An 11,654-nucleotide genomic window follows, 5' to 3' on the forward strand; every position below is an offset into this window, starting at 1 on the left:
GTTAGAAGGGACCTCTGAAGATCATCCAGTCCAACCCCCCTGCTAAACCACCTAGAGAAGATCACACAGGAACACATACAGGCTACTCATTATTGAGGATAAACAAGAGCTAAAAGTAACACAAATCATTAGTTCCTTCACAAATTGTTTAAACTTAGTCTTTTTGACTCAGGAAGGGTCACTATTTCACTGTTTCTCTGGTCATCAAAAATGCTGCAAAGCCAGAGAGGACACACCTAGAGACAACTCCAGTGAGAGTAAATCCAGTAGAAACAAGAGAAATCACACTCCTACAGTTAAAAAAAAAAATCTAAGTACAGTTAGAAAGCAGTTAAATATGAAATAGTTAAACATTAATTAAAAATAGACTAAAATCCATTAATCTCTGCAGTGCCATGTTAAAAAAACCATGCTAAATATAAGAAGCTCTAATGATGACAGGCAAGAAACTGTGAATGCACTGAATTCCCTTAAAATCTCATTTTTCAAGACAGCAGAAAGAGATCAAACAGGCACCTTAAAAAATGTCCAGTCCACTCCCAGCTTTAAGCCTTTCAGGTCAGGAACACACATATCAGACAGGGTTGCTTTGGGCTGTTTCAGTCCTGTAGGGAACAAAGAAGAGTTCTTCCTTTTATGTAGGATGCCTCTCAGAAGGCAGAGCACCTGGGTTCAGGGAGGGAGAGGGCTCACCTACCATATGGATAGAGTGGATCTGGCTCAGCCAGGATACTGTAAACAATGGCAGCATCTGTCACTGAGGTACAGAGAGGGCCTGTAAAAGAGAGATCAGTGACAAAAATGTGACAAGAGGTAAACTGTGCCGTCAATCCAAGGCCTTCTGTAGTTACAGACTGCCTCCCCTGTGAGAGCACCACACACCAAAGTCCCTGAAGTGGAGCACAAGTCCTCTTACCTACGCTGACTGTGGAGTAGGAGAGCGGCAGGCTGCCATGACAACTGATGCGCCCAAATGTGCCTGGAGAAAAAGAAATGGATGGTCAACCAGGTATCAGCAGTCACTGGTAAGGTCTGACCTGGATGGCTCTGGTGCACCCAGTCAGTAAGGGACAGACCCCGGCCAGTCGCTTTCATGTCTGCCACTTCAGAGCCACTCACTCATCTTTCAGTACCCTGAAACATCAGTGAAACAGATGCACTCGACAGACAGTGAAACTCTTTTCCCCCACAAGAAATTATTTAGTTGAGGGTAAATATGTGGAGGCACATTTTGAAATACACTGTCGTTGTCTAGATAGTTGTTCTATCACCCAATAACTGCTCCCCACTCAGAGAGGGAAATCGGGAAAACAAAAGGAGACCCATGGGTTGAAATAGAAACAGACTTAATAAAATAAGAAAAACAGTATTAATATCAGTATTAATATAAAGTACACAAAGTTGTACTCAGAAAATATAGTGGTTGCAAGAAGCAGGGGGAGTAGGCCTCAGGAGCAGAATGACAGGTGAGACCCTCCAGGTATAACAACCATTGAGGAAAGATGGCTGTCCCCACCAAACTTCCCGATTTATAGTGAGTGTGACGCTTATGTTATGAAATACTGCTCTTGCCCAGCTTGGGTTCGCTGCCCTGGCTTTCACTCCCGCCAGCTTCTGCACCTGGCTAACTTGAAACTGCTAAAGACTTTGATCACTGCATATCAGTGTTGGCCAAAAACTAAAACAAAGTGTCTTATCAGCTTTGTTTCCACTAAACTGAGTACTTTAATCTTTGCAGACATGCAGTTTTCCTGAACAGAAAACTGATCCTATGGTTCTGCCCCAGCAAAACTGGGACATACATGCATTTAAATATGCAGAAGCAGCATCTACGGTATGGAGGATGGAGAAGCAGAAGCAGGATTATTAACAGCAGGAGATATCACCCCATGAGATCTCACCCACTTCACCAGTGAGACTTCATGCATAACACCAGTTATCTTCAGCTAGTAACTCATACTGCCTTTCTGACCAGTTACATTTTTGTCATCAACATTATCTCCCTCAGATGAATCAAGATTAATCAAGCTGATCACATGTGAAGGATGGAGAAACAAAATAATGGCTGGATATCTGGTCTCAGATGAAGCAGCTGAGAAGCTTTGAAATGATAAACCATTCCCAAAAGCTGACATCTCTTCCAAGTGACAGTTCTGCCTTGCCACCTTCCATGCTGTAGACACTGCCCTGTGCATATCTTATGTCCTCTGCACATTCTCCTTGATTACATTACTGCAAAAATTGCATTGCTACTTCCTGTAACGCTGAGATAAGAGGGAATGGCTACAACCTGGTTTCATACAAGTCTATTATCAGGTTTAACTCACCAGATACAAATCTGACCAGCATTAGCCTCTCCACATAACTGGGGTGATGACAAACCATTGTGGGTGGAGACGCCTTACACCAGCTCACTACAGATACCCAATTATGGTCCAGCAAAGGTGGCTGATTGAAGAGGAACAAGTGGGTAGAAAGAAAAGCAGCATGTGTTTTGTTTGACTCAAGAAAGTTAGGGGTTTTTTTTTAACATCTGTTCAATAGCCTGTACCAAAAATACCTCCAACTCTGCCAGTCCAACCCACATGACTCTCAGGGTTTTACTCCAGAGCTTCTCTGGTCAAGTTTTGCTTGACAGGAATTAATGGACTGTGCCTAACTTGTTTGTGGCATGCTATCTGAAGCAGCAAATGAGACACACAGCCCCTCCAGGATTAAAGGGCTCTACCTTTCAGCCCCACAACACCACAGAACGAAGCAGGAATCCTCACAGAGCCCCCTCCATCTGTGCCAATAGCCACCGGGCAGAGACCTACAAAAAAAAAAACACACACACTGGCCTGTAATCAGAGAGATTATCACATTGCCCGGTCCATTCTACCAGCAGCTGTAGCCAGGACAGCATACAGAGCTCTCTGTTCAGCCAGGAGTTCCCTCCAGTTCTTAAACCCCCTCATAAAAATTAAATGCCTGAGGTACTTTGGCTCAGGACCTTCCTCCCACCACCCCTGAACTCCATTTAGGGCCACCTACCCGCTGCTACAGCTGCTGCTGACCCACTGGAGCTCCCTCCTGTGAAGTGGTTAGGCTTGTAGGGATTCCTAGGGATCTTGTGGTACCTGAGGCAGACAAATAACATTGAAACTTTTACTAGGAAGGACCACGTGCACTACAAGGCAGGAAAAAAATCCAGAGACGTAGCTCAGGGATTCTGATCTCTTATTAAAGAGATGTAATTTAATCCCAGATAGTGCTGTGTCCCTAGAAAACAAGATGCCAAAAAAGACTTCTGCCTCAGAGTCCAATCTCTTGTTACCATAAGCAGCCTGTCCAAAAGAGACAGACTCAAAGCAAGAGAAAAGATGCCGCTCCAGCTCTCCTGTCTGGACAGCACTGTACCATTACTGCATGCCACAGCGCATTACACAGTTCCAAAAGCTCTGCACATGGCTTATCACGGTTGTGAGGAGCATTGCTCTGGAATAGCAGTTCTCAGCTTGGCTGTAGGTGGAGAATTCACAACAGTAAAGCAAATTCCAGTGAACTTGTTTTGCTAGGAAATAAAAAGGCTTCATTTTCCTGAGATGACTGTACCTTTTCTCACTGTTCTGGATCTTTAGCCACTACTGTGTCTGAGCCTTAGATTACTATTGATTTGTTTTCTGTCACTGGCTTTGTCTACCACTCATCCTGTAAACATTCACACTTCCAGACCTGGCAAACCAAGTTCCTTAACTCAGCAGACACCACTTGGATCCTCTCCTTCCTTTGGTTTCAGGAGCCTTCAGGCTTCCACAGCTACTCTGACCCTCAAATCTACAATGCTGGGTCTTCATGCAGTCAGGGTGCTGCCTGCACAGGGTGCTTCCATCAGTTTTCTTCTCCCATGCTTGCCCTATTTCTGTACCCTTCCCTGTCAGTTCTGGACAGACTTTTAGGTCTTTCTAGACTCCAGGGAGGAGAGGGGAAAGGGATTTTTACCTATTAGGGTTGCATCCAGTTGTTCCAGTCCCTAGTTCATGCATGTTTGAGACCCCGATAATGATCGCCCCAGCCTCTCGCAGCTTCTTGGCTACAGTAGCATCTTCTGTTTCGGGCTCTGTCCCAAGATACACTGTTCCCACTCGGTGATGATAAGGTACCTTAGCAAGAAGACACCTTTATTATTCATCCTAAAACCCTGGCAAGGAAGGCAGGCACATGTGTGCGTGTGAAGTATGTCCATGTGAAGAACGCACTTCAGCTCCACAACAGATCCCAGACATTTGGACCCACAGAGGTAAATAAGGGCTAGGAAGGTTCACTCTTCAACTTGTCCTGTGTTGGTTTCTGCTAGGAGGGACACTTAACTCTTCAATATTTGGTCCTTCTCCCAGGAGAAACACTTAACCCTTCAATATTTGGCCCTCCTCCCATGCAGAGGAGTCCTTTCAATATCATGATACAGAAGAGCAGAAACATGTAGATGGTTAAAAAGTCTTCCTTCCTGCAGCAATGCAATTGCTACACCCAGGGGCTGCAGGACAGTCACCTTGGCCCCACAGCACACAGGAGCTCTATTTTCCATTTTTCTATGGACAGAACTGCAGCATTTCAGATCTGCAGCACTTTGAAGCAAGCCACCAAGATTAGACAAATGCCAAAACACCAGATGGACTCATTTTCAGGGTATGCTAAGCACTCCTCACTTCAATGCAGCAACGGAAGAAACTGTACATAAACAGGACTCCCACCCGCTGGGTAAGTCTCTGCAGAGCCTACGACAGCTTGGTGGCACTGCCAGGACTATTTAATGGTAACTGCTGTAAGGCCGCAGGCAAAACTCCTTGTAAGTGGGGATTTTCAAAGTAACTTGCATATTTCCAATACATGCCCTTTGAAGTAGGGAGACAGGGATGCTTTGCCAGTGGAGCAAAGTCAGTGCCTGAGAAATACAGACAGTTACACCCACTGCTACAGATGCTTTTATAAGTTCTCATTTCATCATAACAGGGACTGTTTCCCACTCCCACCCTCTACTTCCCATGGAATAAAGAGATCAGCACAAGATACGGAACAGGTCTGTTGTACCCAAGATCTGTCTTCACCTGGCAAAACCTGTTAATCCTACGCATTACATATCCACATATTACCCCTTATTACAAACATATTCTCGGGCCTCCACTGAAGAGTTAGCCCTAAAACCTTGCTGCAGTGAGTTGTCCAGGTTTACCACCAGCATGAACTAACAGCTATACAAGGAAACTCACCACTTTGAATTCTTCTTTCAGACACACTGGGATGCCATCCAGATAAGACAGGGTACATTTATTCCTGTAACGAGCAGTGGAGGCCTCAGCCATCTGCACAGAGAAAATGTTATATATATATTTAGTTGAGCTGAAGGTCATTACCAGTACCAGAATGGATACCAAAATTGGCTTTCTCAGGCTGCTACTAAGCCAAACTATAAAAGTTTCTTTCTTCTTCCACCATATGCTGATGGAAAATCACTACTTGGACATGTCTATGGTAATGGATGCCACATAAGCAGAGAAGTCCTGTTTTAAACACAGTTGTCCAGCAGGAAACAGATTACTTTAATGCTACCTCTCTTTGCAGGTAGGAAAGCAAACTTATTTGTAGTCTTCTACACAAGGAGAGGGAAAAATCTACATATTTTTCTCTGCAATGGATCAGCAGAAGAGCCTCTGCCCCTTCTAATGGATGCTGCTGCTCTTGGGGTGGCAGAGGCCCCTTTCTTACCAGAGGCAGACATTACCAGCATTATTTGCTCCTGGTCCCACTGCACTATTGCTCTGAGTGGGGGCATGGATTTGTCGCAGTCCTCCAGCACCGCAATGATGTTCTTCGCTACCTGGGATGGCGTCAGCTTCCCACTCCTACGGGACAGGAGAAGTTGGGACTTTGTTACAAGACCCCCACACCACACCCACAAGCAGGGTTTGTCTCTCGTGTAGCAAGACAGCAGCTGTCACAGCTGTAAGCAAGAACTACGTAAGAATCTGTGTGTGGTGATGATTTCAACACAGTTGACACTATCAAGACAGGAGACTCCCTTCCTTACACAGAGAATTTGTCTACACTGCATCTCCCCAACCCTTAGATTAGGGGCAGGAGATAGGAGAGTTACCCAGATATTCCTGAATCACCAGATAAACAGGGAAGAACAGCTGACAGCTTTACTGAGAGCCCTCAAGCTCCTCAAAGCCTGAGGCTATGACACTCCCAGTACCATGAGGTAGAACCAAGTGGCCAGCCCCCTTTATATAGGTCTCCCATTACAGAGAAGCGGCTCCCAGCAGTGCTGCCATCACCCACCTTTAACGAACAGGCCTGGCAAATGGCTACATTACACCACAAACACATCCACCTCTGGCTGACATGAAAGCCTCACAGTCAGGATGCACCTATAGCACCAGACTACAGTGGCAGCCTTTTGCTCCAAGGCCGCAGCCTCCTGGCAGAGGTGGCCCTTCAGGAACAAGTGCCAGGAGTGCCAAGATCTACCTGAGTGCTCCACACCTGGCACATGTCCTAGAGGTAACCAGGAGTTACCAAGCAGCCAACAGCTTGCAGAACCTCGAAGTCAGGGATGTGCTTCCAGCTCTTTCCAAGCTGGACACATTTACTGGGTGAAAGCAGGCAAACTGCTCACAGGAGCACAAGCAGCTGGGGAACCAAGGGATTCTTCAGAAACCCACAGTATTTGCAATTCACATCATCCAGATGAACCTCCCTCCCCTTCTCACTCACATGTTTGAGCAAGCAAGATATGTAGAAATCTATCCCAGAGAAGACCAACAATAAGCCAAGGATAAAAGCAATTAAACATCCTTGCAGGGCATGTAAAAGTTGTGTCAGCTCTCCCAGATGGCTTTCCTTCATTATTGTATTAGAGGAAAAGGACTGCAAGGGTCAATGCTAAACAGTGATACACCTCAAGGACAATCCTAACAAAGAAATGCCTGAGAGCTTGTGGAACAGCTCACAGCAGGGAAACATATGAGACAGGTTATTTTGAGACCACAATTTCACCTACCAGTAGCAGTCCAGGTAGTCTTTGATCCCTTTGAAGCTAAACCCATTGCTAGCAGAATTAGACCTGCAAAGAAAGGATGAAAACAGCAAACTATGAACCATCAAAGCCACCTCTGTTTAGATCTGTAGACTGCAGCACCACAGTCAAATGCAGGTTTGGGCCTCATAGCAAACTTGCTGGACACCATTTGGACCGCTAGCCTATATATTTCAGCTACCATTCTGTCAGACTCCTTGCACACATACCAGATACCAGGTACACTAAGGGTCTGCCACAGAAATAAGGGGTCAGTCTTGCTGACATGTTCTAGTTGCTTCATATTTCTACTCCAACAGAGCAGTCATTAAACTGTCCAAAATCTACTCCAGGTTTACACTTGCTACTCTGTAACATTACAGAATACACTGGTAAATCTGCTCTCAGGTTCTCTGTCACAAGTTTGATCCGAAGTTAGTCCGCAGCAGATACAGTGTGTGGTGCAGGAGGGGGAAAAGGCACTATGCAGCACACACAAGGATACACATCAGCAAACTGCTTAAAAACTAAGCCTGTGGCTCTAGCACACAAGAGTGAGTCCATTTCTCATCACAACAGGATGAACATAAGATCATCTGAAGAGCTAGCTACAATTACTACTCCATATCGTCACCCACACCAGAGGTCATATCCTGGAACAGGACAGCATACGGCACCATAATGTGCTATGCTGGGAACAGGAAAGGCTCCAGTAACCTGCCCCATAATACTCAATATATCAGCAGAGGAGCTGGGGACACGAGAACCAGAAGGCCCCACTCACCCTGACCAATGCCTGCAGGAAATACCTCCCTCCCTCTCAAGTGAAGGGGCTGAAAGTTTTTCCTTGCTCTAGCTTAAGAACTCAAGCAGGGAGTAAGCTTAGTCCTGTTAAAAGCCAAGATACATACAGAGAACCCACTCTGAGAAGCTGATGAAGTGCAACTCATAGACATTTTCAGTAACTACTGGATAGGCCTACAACTAAGAACAAAACCAGATGGGGGGGAGCATTCATAGCAGTCTAGTTGCTCCTACCTCAGCATCAGGCCTCAGTGAGACACGTGAATAATGTTTCATCTGGAATCTAGTGGGATTCAGTCAATTACAGGCTGCAATCAAGAAGGCTTTAACCAAGCAACCTAACTAACAAATCCTAATTTCTCGTGGATCATTTTCCTTGTACTCTGTGTTCCTTCTCTCCTCCAAGCAACCCTCGTGCTCCCCATTGAGATTCCTTGCAGGCAAGAAAGAGCACACCTGCAAACTCACTTAAAGGGGTGTATGTGCTGACTAGCCAACCACTAAGTGTATCTGCTCTAATAGTGCAACCAGCGTCATGGCAATGGCAGAATTTGGTCTCTCCCCAGTAAGCAGAGTCCCTGAAGCTTGCAGAAACTTCACAGTGCTTGTAGTTACTGGTGATTTATAAGTTATGAAAGGAAAGATAACTGACAGCACAATTGGTTTTGTAAAGTAGCTGGGCATGGAAAAAGATTTCAAGACAGATTACTGACAACTACAGCTTCCCACTTATATAGTGCCAACACGTGTGTTCCTCCACTCCACTCTTACACATCATATACTGACCTTGCATTGAGCAGCTGCTTGATAATATCTGAAGTGCTTTCAGCCTCAGACTTGTCTTCCCTAACCTCTGCAGCAACCTCCGGGATAAACGTGGGATCTTCGTGAATGTCAAGTGAACGCATGAGCGAGAAGTTGTTCAGCCTGAAACAGAGAGAGTCACTGCTGGAGTCGGCAAGCTCTACCATGACTAATTTTTCAGATTGTGCAGGGGAACCCTACCCAAGAACGTTTTGTCTCAGCAGTCTGCTCTCACAGCAGGGAGTTGCAACACTTACATGATAATCTCTCACACCTTTCCTAAGGGCAGCATCAATCCTATTCTGCTTGCTTAACAAAGCCTCCTACCCCTTGACATAAGGCCAGCCAGCCTCCGCAAACCCAAGCTGTGAATGAACCAGTGAAAGTTTCCACATTCACTTTAATTAGACATATCACCCACAGACCAGAAAAGATGGGAATGGAGACAAAAAGAAAGGAAAAAAGCCATCCATTCAAGCACTAATACTGTTAAAACAAGAACCTCTTCAGACTTTTCCATGACCTGCCTCAACGTAGTTTGTTGCAGCCAAATGTAATGTGGATTGCAGCATAAAATCAGTCCTTGGAACTTGTAATGAAGCAAAAATCAACATCCTTGTCATAGATGTCAAGCTGCACATAAATCTGCTGTACAAGAGCCATGACACTTGTCTGGATTTCATTGATTCAAAAAGCTCATAACTGAAGAAGAAATTCAGAGGTATCCATTGTGTTTAATACATTTCTCCATGTCCTGGGATCTGAACAGATGGCCCACCAAATGATGGTCAACATACGTGAGCCTGAGGTCCCTGACACCTCTTACCTGCACGGCTCTTAGTGCAATGTACATTTGGAAAGCACATTTTCTAAACTAAAATGTAAGCGAGAGAGAAGGACTAAAGGCTGACTTAAAATGGTGAATGTCTTTTAAAAGTACCTATTAAAAACTCTGAACTATGTGTCATGTACTTTTATTATTATTTTACCACTACTGGTGGTAAACACAGCAGACTTGCACATCCACAATCTTTGAAACACTGCTCTATAGCAAGAGCACAGAAAGGCAAAGAGGCAATCTGGTGAAGTCAGTTTCCAAGTACACGCCTGACTGTGAAAAATTTAATTCCTTTTGATAGGGACCCACTCAAACTAAAGATGTTTTAAAAAAGAAAATAAAAGAAAATCTAGTAAACATCCTTGATGAAATAATCTCACTTGCTCTTCACTCGAGTTATGTAGCTTCTCTCTTAGAAAAGTTCACTTCAGATAACCTGTAAGTGGTGTTCAATGCAAGCACCTTAAAAAAAACAACAAACAAAACCCCACAAACTTTGGAGGGGGGAAAAACTCCCCACTTACCTTATTAAGAACGGCAGTAAGAATATCTGTCCAAAAGCCTAAAAGAAATTAAGCAGAAACACTAGTTTGCAGTAACTTTGACCTACGCATCTTCCTCACTAGATAAGGAATGCTGAATGTGCTCAAATTGCTGCAGTCTCAGAGCACCCTATAAAGCATGCAGTGCTATGTAGTAAAAAATAGCACAAATACTTTTATTTCAGGCCACAAACTCAGCCTGAAATGCTTCCCCTCCTTCTCTTATATTTAAATAATCATAAGGGTTGTATTCTTCTGCCTCTCCTGCAGAAACATGCATTTGTCTTTCCCTGACTGTCTAGAAAGCCTGCAGCTGCAGGCTGCAACACTTAAGAGGTATCCACATAGCTCCCATCCGTTCCTTTCTTCATGTTCTGCAGATTATGCAAACATTATGCAAACATAAGGCAGAAGCTTATTATTATTTTGTTTATCCCACTGTTAGGATCTTTCCTGTTACTCAACCAGCTCCTGCAGTAAATTTGGAAAAGCACAAGAAATATAAAGACTCCATGGTAGCAGGCAGCTGAAAATGCTCTTTGAATACCTCAGTTCGCCGTGTAGCAATACCAGTGGTCCCAAAGAGACCAGCCATGTTCTAGCCTGTCTTAATAGCTCAACAATGGACTTCAAAAACATGTTAAGGGATGCACAAATACAGCACAAGTCTGAAGCCTTGCTATGCTCCTACATCCATGGAACGACGCGTTGCCTCACACATTACATAAGAATTACACTCTCTTTTTGAAAGCGCATTGCTCCTAATCTACATCTAACCTAGAACAGCACAATCCTGTAGGAGACTGAGATATTGCATCACCCCTCCAAAGGGAGATGTCATGAAAGGAAACACACCCAGGGTCATTCACCAGAAGCAGCCACAAAGCTATTAAAAGTATAAAGGTACAAAGGATAAAAAGGTATTCTAGTTTTTATGTCCTGGAAGAAAGCCACTTGCAAGGTATTGTCACGAATAAATTCACGGCCCATTGCTAGCTTAACCAGCTGCCAAGCTCTCTAACAGGTGCAATGGGACTTTTGTGCCTAACCTTGATACTGGCTTAGAAGGAAAGGCCAAATAGCAGCAGCAACAAAATCCACCTGCTTTTGGACAGACGATGCCGCAAGGTGCTCACTGCTGAGGGGACACAGGCTTTTCTACCCCTGGCACCTTGACATGCCATGGTCAGACCTCCACACCAGCCACAGCGGAAATCAACCCCCATGGTCACAGGCACACCAAAGCCCATCCAAGGAAAGGCACTGTGGGGACAGCTGCCTTCAGTGCCAAAGCTCACCAGAGGAAAGGCACGGGGGTGGGGGGACAGGTGCATTCAGCACCATCCTGAAAACCACACTCAGAGAGCTGAATGACCCAAATCCCTTCACATCCAAGGAAGGCTGGTGGTAACTGTATTCTGAGTTTGATGTTGGCAGCGGGCGACACTGGTGACACTCTCAACCAGAAGCCAGCTCTCTCTCCCCATGGCATCCCAACTGCGGGACTGGGTGAACCCAAAACCCCTCAGAAACCCACAAGTTCCTGACAGTTCCCCTACAAAAGCAGGTTTCACCTTCCCACCGAGACTCGCCCCCTCCCTCCGAAACC

General features: G+C 45.1%; 1 protein-coding gene across 1 annotated transcript in view; it reads right to left on the reverse strand.

The window, feature by feature from the left end:
• Positions 1 to 516: 516 nt before the first annotated feature.
• Positions 517 to 11,654, reverse strand: part of LOC104546322 (fatty acid amide hydrolase-like) — a gene marked incomplete at both ends in the record, with an annotated part of 11,302 nt that continues 164 nt past the window's right edge. Inside the window, 11 exons of the mRNA XM_010191684.1 lie at positions 517 to 605; positions 698 to 775; positions 917 to 979; positions 2,729 to 2,812; positions 3,034 to 3,119; positions 3,982 to 4,142; positions 5,250 to 5,342; positions 5,762 to 5,882; positions 7,043 to 7,105; positions 8,648 to 8,788; positions 10,028 to 10,065. Coding sequence (XP_010189986.1) covers positions 517 to 605; positions 698 to 775; positions 917 to 979; positions 2,729 to 2,812; positions 3,034 to 3,119; positions 3,982 to 4,142; positions 5,250 to 5,342; positions 5,762 to 5,882; positions 7,043 to 7,105; positions 8,648 to 8,788; positions 10,028 to 10,065 — 1,017 coding nt within the window. The remainder of the gene's footprint in view (positions 606 to 697; positions 776 to 916; positions 980 to 2,728; positions 2,813 to 3,033; positions 3,120 to 3,981; positions 4,143 to 5,249; positions 5,343 to 5,761; positions 5,883 to 7,042; positions 7,106 to 8,647; positions 8,789 to 10,027; positions 10,066 to 11,654) is intronic.

Source organism: Mesitornis unicolor, unplaced genomic scaffold (genome assembly GCF_000695765.1).
Source record: "Mesitornis unicolor isolate BGI_N332 unplaced genomic scaffold, ASM69576v1 scaffold1289, whole genome shotgun sequence".
NCBI classification, from domain to species: Eukaryota; Metazoa; Chordata; class Aves; order Mesitornithiformes; family Mesitornithidae; genus Mesitornis; species Mesitornis unicolor.